The following is an 18,930-nucleotide window of genomic DNA, read 5'->3' on the forward strand; positions in this document are numbered from 1 at the left end:
GGGAAGGATGCAGCCGGTGGCCCAAAAGCTTTGCATCCGTCACCACTGCTAATTGGGTTCTTCTAAAAAAGCCACGACATTCAGAAGTCCTCTGAAGACAGAAAGCCAAGCTAGTTGGGGGGGGGAGCCCATCAGAGACTGCTTATCATCTCAAAGAACGCAGACAAGCACCCAGCAGGCTTTGCAGCCGAGTGGGAATTTGAACCCGGGTTTCCTGCACCTTCCAGAGCCTGGCCAAAAAGCTCTGCTATCTGGTCCGTTCCAGTCATCCTGGAGACGCTCAGAACGAGTGCGTGGTGTTCAGCCATATTGGATTTCATTTCAAAATGGCAGCTGGCCAGAAAGGAGGGACCTCCAAAGAAGGAAGGAAGTATTGGGACCCAAGTCACTCTCCCACCCACTGACAGCGCGGGTACTCTTAACGCCTTCTGGGGCTCAGTCATGACCAGAAGCCAGACTCCTGGGGTGCAAGAGCTCCTTTCTATTCCCAGATGTGGTTCTTCCAACGGGGAGAGAGAGGCACTCTGTGCAAGCTCAGGCGCACACTGTCATATCCCACTGTTTCTACACGTGTTCCAGTACTGAAAACGGACAGTGAGGAAACTCTGGGAAATGAGCTGAGAGAGGAGCGAGACACAAGGGAGAGAGAGAGAAAAAGCTTCCATGCCAGGCAAAGGCAGGTTGTGGGAGGCATCTCGTCAAGCGCAAGGCTCAGAGAGCTTCAGTGATGGAGCCTCCAACGGTTGGCACAGTCAAGGAAGCCATCCTGGGCACGCATGTGGCAGGGATGCTTCAAAACAAGACAGCTGCCTTGCTTGCTGCCAGAAAGCGGTATGGATTTCTGCAGTTTTTGGAGAACGAACGGCCTCTGAGTGACTTCTCCTTTCCCTCAGCCCCTTTTGCTGAAGTTCTGCAGCAACCTTGGGCTATCTGGGGCAAGTGAAGCCGTGGCTAATTGCGGCCCAGGGAGAACCACACTGGCCGTTCCCCCCATCGGGCTGACTGGAGCCGATATTATTAGCACGAGGCATGAGCTCTCGGAGTCAGCGAGCAGAGAAAAGCCCCCCGGTCTTAGAAGCCACGAGCATCCCGTGCAGCGGATGGGCAGGAGGTTTAGGATGGAGAAACGGAAGGGCTTCGTCACACTGCGCATCATTAATCTATGGAATTCAGCGGCCAAACACAGACTCTGCACTGAGAAGGTCCCAGGTTCAACCTCCAGGAACAGAGGAAGCTGCCATCTACTGAGTCAGATCATTGGTCCATCTAGCTCAGTATTGCTTACACAGACTGGCAGCGGCTTCTCCAAAGTTGCAGGCAGGAGTCTCTCTCAGCCTGATCTTGGAGATGCTGCCAGGGAGGGAACTTGGGGCCTTCTGCTCCTCCCAGAGCGGCTCCATCCCCTGAAGGGAATCTCTTGCAGTGCTCACACTTCTAGTCTCCCATTCAAATGCAACCAGGGCGGACCCTGCTTAGCTAAGGGGACAAGGCATGCTTGCTACCACTAGACCAGCGCCCCTCTCAAATATTTCTGCCCTGTCCTTCAAGCATATTCAAGGAAGCTTACATAGGAACAGAGGAAGCTGCCATATACTGCGTCAGACCATTGGTCCATCTATCTGGCTGGGAGGACCTCAGGCAGCCGCGCTTGGGGAGGAGCTTGGAGAAACGCTGCCAGTCGGAGCTGCCAGTACTGCTGGACAAAAGTCCTGACTCAGTGCAAGCCAGCTTTGTATGTCCAGGGGAGACTGATAGGGTCGGGTCCCTATTTTGCATACAGAAAGCAGCGGGTTCTGTCCCTAGCATCTCCAGTTCAAAGAATTCTCGGGCAGCAGGGCTGGGGAAGGCGCCTCTCTTCCCAAGACCTAGGAGGAGGGCTGCCAGTCAGAGCAGGTAGGATGGGGCTCTGGGGACCCAGGGCCTGACTCAATACAAGGCAGCCTCACAAAAGCATCCATGCACATGCTCAGCAATGCACGAGCTCCCGGCTCTTGCCCCGACAGCTCGGGACGGGCGAGCCAGGAAAGGGTGCCGTGGCCTCTTACCTGCAGGTCGAGAGCCCTGGAGAAGGCAGGGAGGCGGCAGACCAATATGGGGCACCAGAAAGGGGCCTTGCTCTTCTTGTCCTCTTCGGGGCACAGCCAGCCGGGCTGGTTTTCCTCCCCTGCAGCAAAGAAGAGAGAGCTGAGCACTCCACGGGCCGAGGGGGTCCAGTGCAGGTCTTGGGGAGGGAAAAGGGCTCAAGCCGTGCCTCTGCAGGGCAGTGGGTGAGCTGTTCCCGGCCGAGGGCTGGCTGCTCCACAGGCCTCCGTTCTCCACTCCATAAAATGGGCATAAACTGTGTTGCGCCTTTATTTATTAAGCATATTTAAGATACCACCCAAAACATGCACCCCCTGATTTCCAACATTAAAGAACTTGGGGCTGGGGCTAGTCTTGGATTCAGGTAAAGACAGTTCTTGCTTTGCTCCTCTCCTGCACGGAAACGGCGCGTGCCCATGTCCTGCGCTCTGCCGCCCAGCAAAATAGGCCCGCCGTCGGCAGCTGGGTAGGGTGAGCGAAGCAAGCAAGCGGCAGGCGAGACACGGAGACGCTCCTCCACATTAGAGTTTTTAGCACATCTTATTCTTAAGTGCCGGTTGCCGTTATTTTTCCCGCAGGCCTTTCAGATTAAAACAGACCCACAAACTGTTTAGAAACAACAAGAGAATCCAATCATCGTTGCCTGAGGGAAGTCGGGGATTCAAATAAGATTTCAAATGAATTTCCACCCCCCTCTCTTCCATTAAAAAGAGGGGGGGTGCGGGGAGAGAGAGGGAGGGAGCAGCGGTTTTTCTGCAGTGGTGGCAGCAGTTGAACCGAAAAAGGAGATAAGAAGGAACAGAAGCACATTCCGGGAGGGAGCCAGCCGGGGAGTTGAAAAAGGAAGAGAGTTTAGGGCTGCCTGAAACTGGCTCTTTCCTCCAGCTAATGAGGAGATCAGAGGGCAGGGAGCCGCTCAGAACAGAAAACTCAGAACAATGACATTGTGGGGTTATTCGGGGCTTTTTAGGGGGGGGGGTCCCCCAGTAAACTTCCATAGGGGACGTGCTCCATTTAAGGCAGTGAACGGAGAGCTTTCATCCTTCGAGCAGCCGTGAGTCAACTCAAGCCAGGAACAAGAACTGGTAATGAGCTTCTCCAAAGTAACCGCTCGTTCCCTTCCCACCCCACAAGAAGTGACGCTGGGCAGATACGCCGGATTCAAGCAGGCAAGGAGACGCATTCCAGCAAGACGGCGAGGGAGCGTTAAACCTCAGGGGGCAGAGCACACCGACGGTCCCAAGTTCGGTCCCCTTTTTACCTAACTAAAAAGGTAGCTCGGCTGGGCAAAAGGCCCCGGAGAGCTGCTGCCTGTCAGAGCAGGCTGCAGTGGCCTAGACAGACCAAGGGTCTGACTCAGTCAGGCAGCATCACATGCCCAAGCATCTGTTGACTTCCTGAACAATCAAACTGAACTTCCCTCGCTCGTGAGGGAAGTGGGAAATTTATGTATCTGGGAGTGGCGCCCAGTTCTTCATTTGCGGACACATTCACACACCAGCCCAAAGGCAGCTAGCTGAAAGAAGTCGCTGGAGCCACCCACAGCAGAACTGTGTACATGGACAAACAAGAACAAAGGGGGCGGGGGGGGGGAACCTATGAGGTGGTTTGGGGAATACAGACACCAAAGAGGACTGAGAGGAAGTGAAATGAGAGAAGGCTGGGATGGGGGGGGGGAATCACACTGTTAGCTAATGGAACTCCCTGCCATGAGATGTGGTGATGGTTATAGGCTTTGATGTCTTTCAGAGAAGACTAGACAGCCCATGGAGAAGGACAAACATACCAGGCATGCTGGCTATTATATGGAAGTGACTCCAAATACTGGGAGGTTTTGGACTAAAATAGGGTTGGCCACTGAGAGAAAGAGAATGCTAGACTAGACGAATTCTTGGCCTGACCAAGCAATACGGTTCTTATGACCACAAGACCTCTGGGGGGGAAATACCCTCACAGTCCACTTTCATTTTAACAAACGTCAGGACAGGGAAAGTACACCACCAAGAAAGCAGCGTTTTCTCAGACATCTGTCCTCTCCTTATTTCTCCCCTGATGAGCGAAGCAGAGCTCCGGAAGCTTGCTTTCTGCATTTTAACTGTGGCTGACCCTCATTCAAAGCATTATTTTTACTGATCGCAAGAACCTATAAACAAAGGAGACTACTCACGGAGGGCGATTTTGGCCAAGTGCAGGCGGTTCACCCAGGAGATTTTGCTGAGGGGGTTGGGGGTGATGAAGACCACCATGACGCTGATGGGGCGGCCAGATCTGCGTGGGGGAGAAGAAGTTAGGATGTCTGCCTCCTCCGCTCCCAGATCGGTCCCATGCAGAAGTGACCGTCTGACCTGGTCATTCGGTCACCGTGGGGAAATTCTGGCCCCTAAATGGGTTGATGTTTCCTCCCTGTCCCTTTAAGCAGTGAACACACACCGCTGCTGGGAGCTGGATTCAGCACCTCAGACTTCTGTCACTGTTTACACATCTTGGAGGAGAAAGCAGAGGTGCTGGAGTCAGGGACGTACTTGTCTGGCTTCCCTGGAAGCAGGAGCCGGAGCCTGCATTTGTTGGCAGAATGGATCTCCTCCTCCTTCACCCGCATCAGCCTCTGCAGAGCTAGGCACCAATCCTGCGCCACCGTCATGTTCAGGTTCTAGGAGCGGGAGAGAGAGAGAAAGAGGAATCCTCCCTTGCTCCACGAAAGGACCACCGGCCACAACTATAGGCTCTCCGTGGCTTTAGGGCAGACACCGAGCAGCGTCTGGGCCAAATATCACATATATTTATTTTATTCCCAATACTTACAATCCCATGTTTCTATAAACAGACGATCAAGACGGCAGGCAGAAACCAAGCCATCAGCGACACACTAAGAGTAATGCAGCCCCCAAAGGGGCAGGTGGGAAGTGATGGGGAAGGCCCCTCTCTGCCCGAGACCTGGAGAGTCCCTATCGGCCAAAGGAGACAATCCTGGCTAGACAGTCTGACTTGCCCCAAGGGAAAGTTCATCGGTAGGAAGGTAAAGCCAACAACAGCACTGCCAAGTTATCCAGAAATCATAGACTGAAATAAAACAACGGTTGGAAGGCAAGCAGCGATGGGACCTGGAGGACCCCCACCCCTCGGAAGGCTGTTCCTAATTATTTATTATTATTACATAAGTGTTCAAAGTGCTTCATGTGTATTATCTTCTTGTTACAGGTAAGCAAGGACAAGATTGCTTTCCAAGTCTGGAAACAAATTGGTAGCCAATGTGGATGGCAAAAGAACAGGATGATCGAATCTGCTGGATCCAGCTGGAACCAACCCCAACCATTTTGCACCAATCCAATCTTGATCGGAATCGGCCAAGAGCAGCCGGACTCCTCACCCTCCTGTTCCTCTGGCCTAAATGCCCAACAGGATTCTTCCAATCTCGTCTGCCTCTCTGGGAACTGCACTCACCTGGTATGTGCCGTGCAGGGTGCTGATAAGCAGCGTTATCTGTTCCACGACGGCCAGATCCTTTTGCAGGTCCTGGAGCTCCTGGAAGAGGCGAGGGGGTCCCAGGTAGACTTTATCTGAAGGAAAGACACATATGTAGCTGCAAATTCTGAGCTTGGCTAGAGACAGATAATACTTTTTAAAAGGCAAGTTGATGAAGGTTCCCGTTGCCCATGGTGCATCCGCTCATCCCGACATATTCTCCAGCTAAAATAACTTTTCAGTTGTGCATCAAAAATCCACACAAGCGTGGCTTGTGTGTGTGTGTGTTTAACATATTAAATTTCAAACATGAAAATTACATCTAAATAACTCGCCTTATAATACATATATGAAGGTTTCACATTTTAATTTTGTGCAAATATATATATATATATATGAGCATGACCCAAACAGATTGTACACACAGTTCTCAAGAGAAGGTCTCATACAGGGCTGAGCTAAGCAAACACCTTCTTAACTGGAGGGGATTTTCATATAATTTTACCTTTCTCCATAAAAGCAAATTTATCTTGCTGTTTCTGAGAGGCGGTTAAGTGTTAACCAAGAGCACTGTTGCCAGACTCTTTGGGTAAAATGAGTCACCAGAAAACACCAGTAAAATCAAAGAAATAACTTCGTCGTGAGTAACAAGCCCCATCAAGGGAAACCACGCCTCTCTCATACCACCCACTTGCTTAAACGACTGAGAAACCCTCCTGACGGGGTCATAAACAGCACCACCACTTTACAACCCACATTTCCAAAATACAGGGCAGGCAATGCTAGAAACAGAGACAAAGCAGCTAGAATTTGGCACAGCAGTAACCATCCCGATTGACAGAATCTGGCTTCTGGCGCGCATGGCTTCATATGCCTGGTGTATGCAGCGGAGAAAGACAGAAGGTCAGTGACTGCAGCGTTGGGGCTCCTGGCTATTATTTTGCTATGCTAATCGCCCAGAATGCTCAGCTGATGGGAGCTAATGGCGAGGAGATGGTCTCTGGGTACCTCCAGATCTCTCTCTCGTGTTTTAAAGCAGATTGGTGGGCATGTGTGTATCCTTCTCCAAGCTCTGGGGGCAAAAGGGAGGGGACCAATGGTGTGTGAAATTTTTCTCCCTCTTTCACAACATGAGAACCAGGGGATATCCCATGAAACTGATGGCCGGGAAATTTAGGACAACAAACACACCATGCATCATTCACATGGTGCATCATTTTTCACATACTGCATGTCATGCATAGTGCATCATTAATCTATGCCACGGAATGTGCAGACGGCCACCAGGGCTTAGACCAATTTGTGGCGGACAGGGCTATCCATGGCGCCTAGTCCGGACGGCTATAGGCTACCTCCAGGCTCAGAGGCGCGATGCCTTCGAATACCATTTGCAGGGGAGCCACAGCAAGAGAGAGGGCCTGCCCCTTTCAGCTCCTGCCTGTGGGCTTCTCAGAGGCATCTGGTGGGCCACTGTGGGAAACAGGATGCTGGTTGCTTGTGCCTGAGTGTGAGAGTCAGTGCGTGCACGCCAGAGAAGAAAGAGCAGTCTGGAAGAGGCAGAGAGCGAGCTGAGTGTTGGCTGAAGGTACCTTGACAGTGCAGGGACCTCTCTCTCTGAGATTCTGACGTGGGCGGATGGCTCTGCTGCTGCTGCTGCCTGGTAGGGCTGACTGTTTGCCTCCACTTAGGCTCTGCTTGTGTGTGGGTCAACAAAGCAATATCACAATGACACCATTAATAAGCCTCCCCCTTCCTCTGCGGACACCCTCATGCCCCCTTTTCCAACTGTACACCCCACGGTCTTCTTTTCCTTTGTAAAACGTGGATGTGGGTGGGCACCCTATGTACTGCCACAGCCGCAACCGGAGACGAGCGTGCTCTCGTCCAAAATTACACCGAAGCCGTGGAGCCCTGCTCCTGGGATTTCTCACCCTGGGGAAATGGGGAGCCTCTTCAACATTAGGAAGGGGAGAAAATGCCTGGGTGTGTGTGATTTGGTCTGGCCATCCAATGGACCTCTCCGTTTGCCACATCTGGGGCCCGCCCGGGTCCAATGAGCCGGCAACCTGGGGCAAGGACAGGGGGAGGAGGACGCCACTCACTGTGCGAAGATTGACTGCTGGGCACGTGCTTCTTGGACCCCACGTTCTGGACGACAACGTGGTCCTTGTCGTACCCGCTGCTCTCCTGCCCAACTTCCACCACCTGGACCTGCGGGAGGGCCGCATTCCATTTCACGATGTACTTCGGGCCCAGCGGGACGAGGCTGCTGATTTCCAGCTGGCCTCTGCAAGAAGAAAAGGAAGCCCCAAGTTTAAGACCGAGAGAGAGAGAGGGAGAGAGGAGGCCCCCCACTATCACTCCCAAACACCGGCAGGGCGGAACTCCACTGCAGTCCTAGCAAGCAGCCATGCAACAAGACCCAACAGCGTCCACGCTAGGATTTTTCTATCTCACTGCAAAGCAGCACCGGATACCCTGCAGAAAGGGTGCCCATTTGAAAACCACAAATCTAGGAGGAACACGCTCCATCTGTGCCATAAGCACGAGAAGAAACATCCCACCACCGCTGCACCGCGATGGGTGGTGGGTGGTCTAGTGTTGCAAGTCTAGGAAAGCAGTAGAGCATAATAGAGCCAGAATCTGCCCCCAAGGCTAAGCAGGCAGAAGCAATTGCTCACCCATCAGCACCTGCCACCAGGGTGCCTAAACTCTGCAAGTCACAGCCAGCACCCTAAGAAAAGCAAGGCAAACCTCACACCACATGTTCCTGCCTACCTGGTATTCACCGGCCTGCAAGAAAGTTAAAAGACTTGGGTTGTTACCGACTCTTGAGGGCTCCCAGGGAAAACGGAGCTTGTCACTCTCAATCCATGTCCACAAAAGCCTAATCAGGCATGGCTAATGAGATGCCGCCACCAAGAGGACAAGGACGTGAATTTTAGGAATCGACACCACGCACCAACTCGACCCCCAGGAGCCTGGAATGACCGAGAGGCTGCAGCCTACGGCATCAACCAGCTCTCAGTGCATTAACATTCCTGGTTCAAGCTCTTGAAAAGGAGAAAGTCCAGCCCCACAAGTCTCTAGGGCACATTGCTCTCCTCTTGCCACAATAAGGAGACATGAATGTAAGAAGAGGTCTGCTGGGTGGCCAAAACCATGCCTCCAGGAAGTCCTTAAGGTGGGCAAGAAGGCTACGGCTGTTGCGCCCCAGCAACTGGCATTCAGAGGTAGACTGCCTCGGGACATGGAAGTTCCACCTGCCACAAACCAAAGTGGGTCCACCTAGACTTCCATTGGTAATAGGATGTGGGACAACCAGATGTCTTGTGGAAGGAAAAGGTCCTCCGTAGCAACTCGTATTCAGAAAGAGACTGCCTTTGGACATGGAGATTCCATGCAGTTGTCCAGACCAATTGCTATGGACAGATGTATCCCTCCATGACTACAGTGCCTACCATCCATCACCACAATGGCAGATGGGTGTTGTAGTCTAGCTGCATCTGGGGACCTGTGGCTGAAAAGCCTTTGCTCTACTAAAGCAATGAGCCGGTCTGACTTTTGTGGCTGGGAGGAGGAAAATTACCCCATCTTTAAATATCACACACACACACACACACACACACACACATTTGTTCTGGAGTTGCAAGAAAGATTCCTCACACCTATGGCAAGGTGTAAGCATAACAGTGTCTACCACGAGGAGGGGCAAACACACACTTCTAGCTGCCGGACTTCGCTTCGCCCCTTCGAAACAACAAGTGTGCGGAGGAGACCAGGCTTTACACCTCAGGGGCGCAGAAGCGGCTCTGAATTTTTCATTCCCATTTTGCCCTCCAGCGCGCTGAAGCCTGACCTCTGTGTACTGCCACCCCTCACACACCCACGGGCAAAATATTCCTAGACACGCACTTGAAGTTGACGTTGGCGCACACCAGCATGTCGTTCAGGAGGAACACCCTGCGCTCCTTCGACTTGATGAGCTGGCCCCGGTCGCCGTAAACGGTCTCCGTCAGGGTCTCACACAGCAGAAGCTGCCTCTGGCTTGAATTCAGGAGCTACAGAAAGGCAGAGAGAGAGACAGAGAGAGAGAGAGGAGATGTCAGTTGGTAGATTGCCAGGACTTTCAAACTGGGATGCATCCTTGGATAAGCTGGGTCACTCCAGCAAGACTGCCACAGTTTGGGGCGGGGAGGGGGTTCTTAGGGGGAGAGAAAGAGAAAGATGGAAGAGAGGGAAAGGAGGGACAGGAGAAGGAAGGAATAAAAGCCAAAGCACTGGGATTGGAGGGCCCTGGGAATTTCAGTTATTCCTTAACGCTTCTATACTGTACCATTAGAGGAAATGACTCTGCTTTGATTAGCTTATATATACACAGCATGAATAATTACAGATTTTCAGAGCCACGCAGGCAGTTTATCGTCTGATACTATGGGGGTAAATTAAACATTCAGACCCTGTTCCAAAGCCATGAAAGAGAGCACAAATGCAATTTAAAAGATGAGGGATTCAGAAGATGAATAAGCATCACTCCCTGGCCTTTTGGCGAAGATCAAATGTACTGCAGCAAACGGAAAGGGTTCCAAAGATGTCACTTGCTGTGGAGCCGTTTGGTTTAGGGCAGGGCTGCACAACTTCGGCGGATGTTGGCCTACAATCCCCATAAATAATCCCCTGGCTATTGGGCACTGTGGCTGGGGATTATGGGAGTTGTAGTCCAAAACAGCGGGGGTGGGGGGGCTATGTTGAGCAAGTCTGGTCTAGGGCCATGCCCTAAACATGCATAGTTTTTTTTAAAATAAAAAAAATAAACAGAAGTGAACCTCATGTTGGAGATGAGGGTTAGAAGAAGTCCCAGATCTGAAGAGTGTGACCGCTACTGACTTATGCAACCAAGATTTTAAAAGGTTGTGGATCCACAACCATTCCTATTGAGACAAGGAAATACAGAAGTGTCAAGCTGCACAGGATAATGGAGTGTGCAGAGGGATTCTCAGTCTCGCGGGGGAAGGTCTGGAGTCCAGGTTTTGCAATGTTACGAGAATTCTTGATACCTGAAGCAGGTGGTATGACCTCCTAACAGGGGTTATCAGAATGCGTAAAAATTTAGAGGAAGCTCATCTTAAGATTGCTTCAGGGGCAGTGTTCCCTCTAGCAGGGATTCCCAGATGTTGTTGACTACAACTCCCATCATCCCCAGCCAAAGACCATTGCAGCAGGGGATGCTGGGAGTTGTAGTGAACAACCTCTGGGAATTCCTGCTAGAGGGACCACTGTTCAGGGGCTACAGGGACCATGGAAGAACCAATCCATTTCAGACCCAAGCAGCGTATGACCACCCAAAAAGCCACTGTGACTATCTGGTCTATTTCTTTCCCAACACGGCCACCCAGCAAGTTGAGACGGCACAGGAAGCACAAGCAACCTAAACGCCCGACTGTGGGCCGCATGAAAGAAGTCAGCTGGAGCACAAGCAAGGACCAAAAGCCACCACCCGGTTTGGAAGAGCCTGCATGCACCTTGTTGAGGCTGCTCCGGTCGCTGACGCTCTTGGTCAGCTGCTGGATCTCCGTGACCTGGTCAGCCAGTCGCTTCTGCTCGTTGAGTTTCTCAGCCAGCGTCTCCAGTTCCGTGAGGGCAAGCTGGAGCGAGAGCCGGTCCGCGTGGCCTTTTGGGGTGTTCTTCAGCATGTCCTGGGATGGGCAAAGGAACAGGGCCAAGAGGGGACGGTGGAGCAGGGAGAGACGCCCACGCCCCATTCCTGACCACCCCTGGAATCCAGTTAGCCGCCATGCGCCCCAACACCCGACCCCTTGCCCCGTTTTCTTAACACCTCCGCGCATGCAAGCCAGCCCTTCCGCTCTGACCGTGCTCTCTTTGGCTTCCCCTCTAAGCAGGCTCTGCGAGAAAGAGCAGGAGAGGCAACGAGAGGCAGTACCTGCAGCAGAAGGATGAACTGGGGGAACCTCTGGATGGGCTTGACCATCAGCCCGTAGAGGGTGACCCGGTCCGGGCTGGCCATCTGCCGCTTCTGCCAGGAAGAGAAACGTCCACAGTTAGCCTGAAGGCCTTCAGCCTGCTTAGCCCTGGTTCAGAGCTGAACACCACCTGCATGCACCATCAGCACCCAAAGTGCTTTGCACATCTTATCATATTCATGGTAAGCCTTTTCTCAACTGGCAGGCCCTGGCAACAGTCACTCACGCCTTTGTGACCCCTTGTTTGGATTACTGTATTGCACTCTACCTAGACGATTCGGAACGATTTGGAAGCTTCAACTCGTCCAGAATGCAGCGGCCCGCCTCCTCATGGGTGGCCGGAGATTTGATAGCGTCACACTGCTTTTATGGCCGCTGCACTGGTTGCCTGTTCACTTCTGGGTCCAATTCAAAGTGCTGGTTCTCACCTACAAAACCCTTATGGGCTTAGCACCTGTATATCTCCGGGATCGCCTCTCTTGGCCGGTTGTATCCCAACCTGTGAGGTCTTCTCAGCTGGCCCTCCTGAGTGTTCCAGGCCCTGGTATATCTCAACTTGCCAAAAAGGTGCCCCCAATTAATCAAGGAGCAGCTTTTAAAATAGAATGCTTTTAATACAACTTTTTCTAAAAACTGCAGATGGAGAATGTCATCTTAGATGAGCATTAACGCTTGTAACAGCCCACTTAGAAGCATCCGTACCAACAACAACAACAACAACAACACCTTCTGCACCCTTTCTTCTCACCTTGAGGAACTCCAGGAAGGCTGGTTTGGTCAGGCAGGCCTTCTTGATCAAAGACATGGCACTGGTGAAGTTGTTGACATATTCGCTGTACACATCCAGCACCATGGACTTGGAGAACTTGGTGAGGCAGGGATGAAGAAACCGCCAAGGAAAGGAAGGAAGAAAGGGAGAGTTAAACTCCAAGATGGACTTACACCGGGGGTGCACAAACGTGGTCCTCCACAACTGGCTAGGCATGCTGGGATTTGTCATCCAAAAACGATCAGAAGGCCAAGTTTGCCCACCTCTGGTTTATAATAAATCAAGAGGTGATGTGGAGGCACCTATCAGCCTCTTGGGCTGGCCATTTCTACAGCTTTGGGCCGTGGGGTACCAAGTTCCTTCTTTGTAACTGGCAAATTTCAGTGACAGCACAAGCTATGTACGGCTGGTATGCCAGCTGCGACCCTACTTGGAGAAGTCAGACCTGACCTCAGTCACTCATACACCGGTAACATTCAGATTGGACTACTGCAATGCACTCTACGTGGGGCTGCCCTTGAAGACTGTTCGGAAGTTTCAGCTGGTCCAGAATGCTGCTGCAAAGATGCTCGTGAGCGCAAGTCACTTCATGAGTGTCACACCCATCCTGCGGCAGCTTCATTGGTTACCAAGGTGCTGGTCTTGACCTTTAAAGCTCTCCACAGCTTGGGGCCGGGTTATCTGTCAGACCATATTCATTCATTTGAATCTGCCAGGGCCCTCTGCTATCATCTCAGGCCTTGCTCATAGCCCCACCACTCGCAGAGATCTGGTTGGCGGGGACTAGAGACGGGGCCTTTTTGGTTGTGGCCCCTCAGCTTTGCAACACCCTCCCTGAAGAGCTTCGCCATGCTCTGAAACTCATAAAACAGCAACTATAATTCTGATTGTAGTTTTAGCCTGGACATTTAACTATAATTTGGTTGGTTTTATTGGTTTTATTTTAGTTTTTAGGGTTTATTATTTATTCGTTTTATTCTATACTGTATCTATTTTATTGTTGTGAGCTGCCCTGAGCAGTAGTGTACGGGAGGGGCAGGGTATAAATATTTTAAATAAATAATTAAGCAAGCAAGCAAGCTCAGAGCACGGCTGCCTTTCAAATGTCTGCTCTCTAGTACTCCTGGACCATGGAGGTTGAACTGGATTCCCGGCTTTTCAGTCTAGGTGGTAAGCACAATATATCCAGGGGTGCTACGTAGAGGCTATTGGCCTGAAAGACATGAGGAACCTACATCCACCCGGCAGAAATCCAGTTTTGCTTAGGTATTCAGGTGGGGAAACCGCATTGCTCTCCTGGGAGGACTCACAGAAGCCACAAAGAGGTCCCCGATTTTCTCCGCCGTGTCCCACTCAGCCACGCGTGACGACAAGGCAATCTGGAACATGGAGTGGCACTGAAGGATCTCTTTGACCCGGTAGAAAACCGCTTGGCATTTCCGGGCACTTAGAACTTTGGGCTCCATCTCCATCAGGGGGTTTCTGTAGTCCTGTTAGCGGGAGAGGAAGCAAGACAGACACACGGAGCCATCAGAACATCTTCCTTTTCCTCCTCTGGGTCCTGCCTCAAGTGGGTTCCATTTTGCCATAGGGCGTCACACACATATTATACGGAGAAATCGATTTATGAGCACCCGGGTGCCTCTCGTCATAAGGAGTGAATCCTGGCACTTGGTTCCTTCCTGACAACTGGCACCTTTTGAAGCAAGTGCAGGTGAGCCTGTCTGCCCCGCCGGGTTGGGTTTCAAATCAGACTGGATGCCCATTTTCTAGGCCTCCTGGACCATAGAGATTGGACTAGAAAGGCTATTTTCCACTCTCTGGCTACCAAGTTGGAAACGTATAGACGTTTCTGCTGCGACTGGCCACTGTGGGGAATGCAATACTGGACGCGATGAAAGCCCTGGGTCCGATCCATCAGGGCTCTTCCGTTCTTATCTCAAATTTTGGTCAGCCATTCCATTTGCTGGCACCTGCAATATTTTGCATACGATGCCTGTTCCAAATAGCTGCATGTCCCAAGAAAGCACTTTCTGAAACTGCTCGATGAAAATTTAGCTTGCTAGAGTGTGTGTGTAAGAGAGATTCCAGATCAGCTACCCAAGTTGCTGCTATCCAGGGATTCCGTGCTAATTATATCCCGAAATGTTTCCTAGCAAGAGGACCTCTAGAGTCACTTCCTGGGGCTGGAGGAAGGAGGGGGGAAAGGGCAGAAAGGCCATTGCTGGGGCAAGAAGAGACTCTTCACTACCTGCAAGATCCGCCTCAAGGAGTCCACGTAACTCCTCTCGCTCTGCACAATGGAGCCGAGGATGTGACGGCGCACCACCTGTCAGATGCAGAGAAAGACGGCAACATCGCATCAGGCAGAGGTTTCCCAAGAGGAGGAGGGAAAAGGAAAAAACTAGCATATAACCAGCATGCAGAGACCAACAGTTAGTACAGGCTAAAGAGTTCTTCCATACAATGTGTAACTACGGTGGAACTGGCTGAACTGACCTAAGACGTGGTGAACGATGCCCGCCCACCCTTAGGCCGATTCCCCTGCGTTCGGGCTGCTGCACAACGCCAGAGCTCCAGCCTAACCCCCAGCCCCCAGATTTGCAGCAGGCACAAGGGAAAGCGCTCTGTACCTTCTCAGAGGCACCCTTCCCTGTTAGTTCACACTTCCTGGCATGAGAAAGCAATACCCCAGGGCCAGCTCAAATTGACATCTCCTGACCACATTTAATACTTAACCCAAAATATCTGGAAGGCTTTCCTCTGCAGCTGTACCAGTTGCTGGCACACACTCAATTTGAGAACTATTCCAGGCCACCCGGGAGGGGCGAATCCAGGGCTCCCCATCTATCACATCTGAAAAGACCCCACACCAGTCACGTTAAACCACTTCTTTGCTCGCTCCACAGTAGCTGCACGAGATCCTGCCCTCGCAGCCCCCACTGCTGGAGAATGAACTCACCCCTGGCCCCATAATCCCCGACTGTTGCTGCCACAGGACACTTTTAGAACAGGCTGCCATATCTCCTCTGGGCTCATGACGCTCGGGCATGACGGGGAGCAAAAACAGGAAGGGAGATCAAGCATTGTCCGAGGAGAGTCCAGAGATGGCTGTGGCTTTTAATCGGGCGGAATTATGTTAACATTCCACAGCAGGCAAGCCTGCACAGCGCATACCACGATTCACCTCGACACGCCTGAAGAGCTCCGTGCAGCTCTAAACCTTGCCCGTTCTTGACAGATGGCAGAGCTAGAACTGACTGGCAGGGATTCTAGTTCTGTTCATTTAGGATTCCGTCTAGAGACCACAGTTTTCCTGCTGCAGTTCTGCTGCAGCTGCTGAATTGGTACGGCAAAGCTAGAAAGGCTGCACGTGTCATTGCTTTGTTATTGTTATTTGTTACTGCTGCTGTCAAATGGTACTGCGCTTGGCTTGCCCAGACCACAACTATTATGGGGCGGCCAAAAAATAAAGTTGTTATTATTACTGTAGCTGGTATACATGGAACTTTTGCAGGGAGATGTCAAAGGTTGTCCACTCTTGATTTCACAGTCTTTGAGCTCCAGAGTTTACAATACTCTCTCTCTCTCCCCCCTCCACCTCCTAACCCTGGGGGCAGGAGGACACGAGTCCAGGCACCAACCTGCTGTGGACTTAGTCCATCTGGCATCGGGCCCAGCTCAGGAAGCGGATGTTTAATATCTGCGACAGTGACCCCGTCCAGGAATCCCATCTCCTCCTCTTCGGAATCACCTGGGAAGTAATACACAGATAAAATAGACAAATTATGATACCTTTACTTGCCTAGCTTGGCGAGGAGCAGCAGGGCTGGAATCAAACCGAGGCACAGGGAGAATTGCATTGCTGTTAGTCACCAGGCACAACAAAGCCACAGCGAATAAGTCCTAGAAGCAGGGAGGATTCTGCAGGCGCATTCAGCTCCTACATTCAGAGTCCCCAGCCCACCAACAGGGGTGTATTCTTAAGACATTAGCTGCCCAATTCAATGAAAATTGAATTAAAATCCTCAAGGAAACATCCACTCCCTTTTAAAAGGGTCAAGAGAGCACCAGAAGGTCCCAAGTTCCTTCCCTGGCAGCATCTCCAAGACAGGGCTGGGAGAGAGACTCCTGCCTGCAACCTTGGAGAAGCCGCTGCCAGTCTGTGAAGACAATCCTGAGCTAGATGGACCGATGGTCTCACTCAGTATATGGCAGCTTCCTATGTTCCTATGTTCTAGTTTACAGGCATGAGTCAGAGAGACTGCACAGGATGATTACCACGCACACTCTGACTCAGCATGAGGCCGTGTGTTCAACACACCTCAGCTCTGCCAACACTTCAGAAACAAAGATTATCCCCAGACGTGTGGCAGTACAGAATGGAAGAACTTTTCCCCCACACAAAGAAACCCTCAAAGCAGCATGTTCTAGACTCGGAAGGGAGGAGAGGACCTCACTGTGGGCCCAACAGCTCACCTGTCCGCCCTCAGGCCCCCAGGAGGGAATCCAAGCTACGCAACCCAGACATCACACGCCGTGGACAGCAGCATCTGCAGGGCAGATGACTCAAGCCAACGAGCCAAGCTATAGCCCTTAAAACAACCATCAGGAAAATTTCTTCCCCACCCCAAACAGGGTCATAAATCAGCCCACCACCACGGATGCACGCGACCCGCGCCAAGATGCAAACCGCCCCCACAAGAAAAACATTACAAGGCCTGACGTGGGACCTCCAGTGACAATGTTGCAGAGACAGAGGGCTCCTAGACCAGGGACAGGCAGGCAGGCAGATCCTTAGATCAGCAGACGAGGCCAGCTCACAAGTGTTTAAGGACAGGAACAATAAAAGTAATGTTACACCCAAATACACACACACACACACACACACACGGCTGCTGGAACGAAGAGATATCGGGAGAAAACCAGGAGTGGGGTTCTGTGGGAATGGGCTGTTCTGGAACCCAAATTCCTGGGCTTGCTGGGCGTGTGCTCAGAGGCACCCAGGTCCTTCCTCTGAAGTGGCTCTCTCCCACTTGCCCACCGGCTAGTTTGCATCAGTCAGTGGGCCTTGGGGTCCTAGGCTGGTTTTTGTTTACCCTGCTCCAGAGCATCCCAAAGAGGCCAGCAGAGCTGAGAAGAGGGAGCCCGGAGCTGCCGTCAGAATCCAAGCATTGCCATAAAGAGTTGTCAGAGCTGGAATCTGTGCTGAAGGGAGAAAGAGGAAGCCCTCCCTGGCCCCCCCCCACCACCACAAGAGGAAGGCTGTGGCCAGGTGAGACAGCCAAGAGCGGTCTTACCTGAGACAGACGAAGAGGAGGAATTGGAGGCGCGGACAATGACATAGTCCCTGTCAACCGGGTGCCGTTTCCTCCACATCGTGCCTGTGGGCGCCTCTCCCCCCACTGTCTCCCTCCAGCTAGCCCCGACTGCCTGGCCCTGAACTTCCTCCTTCTGCTGCCAAGTCAGTTCCCATCTAAGCTTCCAAGGCCCCCCCCCCCCAACCCGGCCGAACCTGCTCTAGAACAGTCTGCCACGCCCGCAGGGGGGAAACTGCATTTCGGGAAGCAGCTCCCAGGCCCAGGTTTCACTGACAGAGGAGGAGGAAAAGCAGAGCGCGTTCGCAGCCCAGGGAGGGGCGGAGATCAGAGGGCGACAGGAATAGACCAGCGATGGCAAGGGTGACCTTTTTCCTTCCCTAATTTTGGAACAGCTGCCTGCCTCGCTGGCGGGACATCAGCCGCTCGAGGCGGAGGGCCCAGAACGGAAGCAGCTTGAGAGGAAAGAGACGCGGGTGGGCGAGGGGCGAGAGTCAGGACTCTTCGGTGCAGCAAAAAGAAATCTAAAGAAATCCCTGCTGCAAAAACGTTGGCACTCATGAAGGGTTTACAGACCTGACTCACAGGGGAAACAAAAAAAGGACCCCAGTATCAAAGGCAAACTGCACATGAGGCTGTTTCCAGACAGTACAGGTGCATTCAAGATATGGACGTGAGGCATTTTTTCCACGACCCAAAAGGATGTGAAATAAACGCATCTTCTAAAGGTTTTTCTTCACCCCACCCCCCCCACCCCAGTGAAAAGAATGAGGTGGTGGGGAGAGAGAAGGGCTCTGTTTTGCCATGGACTTGGAAATTTGTTGTCAATAAACAGTACTGGAAGCAGGAGAACAAGAGGAACGCTTCATCCGGATTTCACAAATTACTGGCACGGTGTGCAGAGGAACAGATGCAAAGGTTTTGAAAGGATCCCTGCCCCACAATCTAAATCCGAGAAGCCAGGGGAGCTGGGGAGCTGGGAGAGCATGAGGAAGCCACAGGGAACCTTACACGGGTTCTACCTACAGGCCGCAAGCAAATACCACTGGCAGCAGGCAAACCTCGCTCTACACGGCACACTCAGCTACGAGGCAGAAGCCACTGCAAGGCGAACACCACGTGCAAGGCACTCCACACGGTCAGCACGGTAACCAGAGGATGCAACCAGATCTATGCACAGATTCGAACTCACACTCCATGGACTGATTTGCAGAGCAAGAGGTACAGGGGCTCAGCACCCCCAGGGAGCCGTGCTCTGCGACCTAGAAGCCCCACCCCTCCTAATCTATGGGCCTGCTGGAGGCACAGCACTCGGCAT

General features: G+C 52.1%; 1 protein-coding gene across 15 annotated transcripts in view; it reads right to left on the reverse strand.

The window, feature by feature from the left end:
- ARHGEF10L (Rho guanine nucleotide exchange factor 10 like) overlaps positions 1-18,930 on the reverse strand; it is a 117,939-nt gene that overhangs the window by 51,965 nt on the left and 47,044 nt on the right. For 10 of the 15 annotated variants that reach the window (XM_053280544.1, XM_053280532.1, XM_053280534.1 and 7 more), the window contains 13 exons: positions 15,939-16,048; positions 14,546-14,623; positions 13,605-13,784; positions 12,274-12,390; positions 11,486-11,578; positions 11,067-11,240; positions 9,460-9,605; positions 7,647-7,831; positions 7,134-7,238; positions 5,524-5,639; positions 4,605-4,732; positions 4,250-4,350; positions 2,046-2,164 (listed from right to left, as the gene is read on the reverse strand). In XM_053280544.1, coding sequence (XP_053136519.1) covers positions 2,046-2,164; positions 4,250-4,350; positions 4,605-4,732; positions 5,524-5,639; positions 7,134-7,238; positions 7,647-7,831; positions 9,460-9,605; positions 11,067-11,240; positions 11,486-11,578; positions 12,274-12,390; positions 13,605-13,784; positions 14,546-14,623; positions 15,939-16,048 — 1,652 coding nt within the window. Of the gene's footprint in view, positions 1-2,045; positions 2,165-4,249; positions 4,351-4,604; positions 4,733-5,523; positions 5,640-7,133; positions 7,239-7,646; positions 7,832-9,459; positions 9,606-11,066; positions 11,241-11,485; positions 11,579-12,273; positions 12,391-13,604; positions 13,785-14,545; positions 14,624-15,938; positions 16,049-17,594; positions 17,784-18,930 lie in introns of those variants that run through there. The other 5 variants (XM_053280541.1, XM_053280539.1, XM_053280537.1 and 2 more) reach the window with 3 other exon arrangements.

This window comes from Hemicordylus capensis, chromosome 16 (genome assembly GCF_027244095.1).
Source record: "Hemicordylus capensis ecotype Gifberg chromosome 16, rHemCap1.1.pri, whole genome shotgun sequence".
Classification (NCBI taxonomy): Eukaryota; Metazoa; Chordata; class Lepidosauria; order Squamata; family Cordylidae; genus Hemicordylus; species Hemicordylus capensis.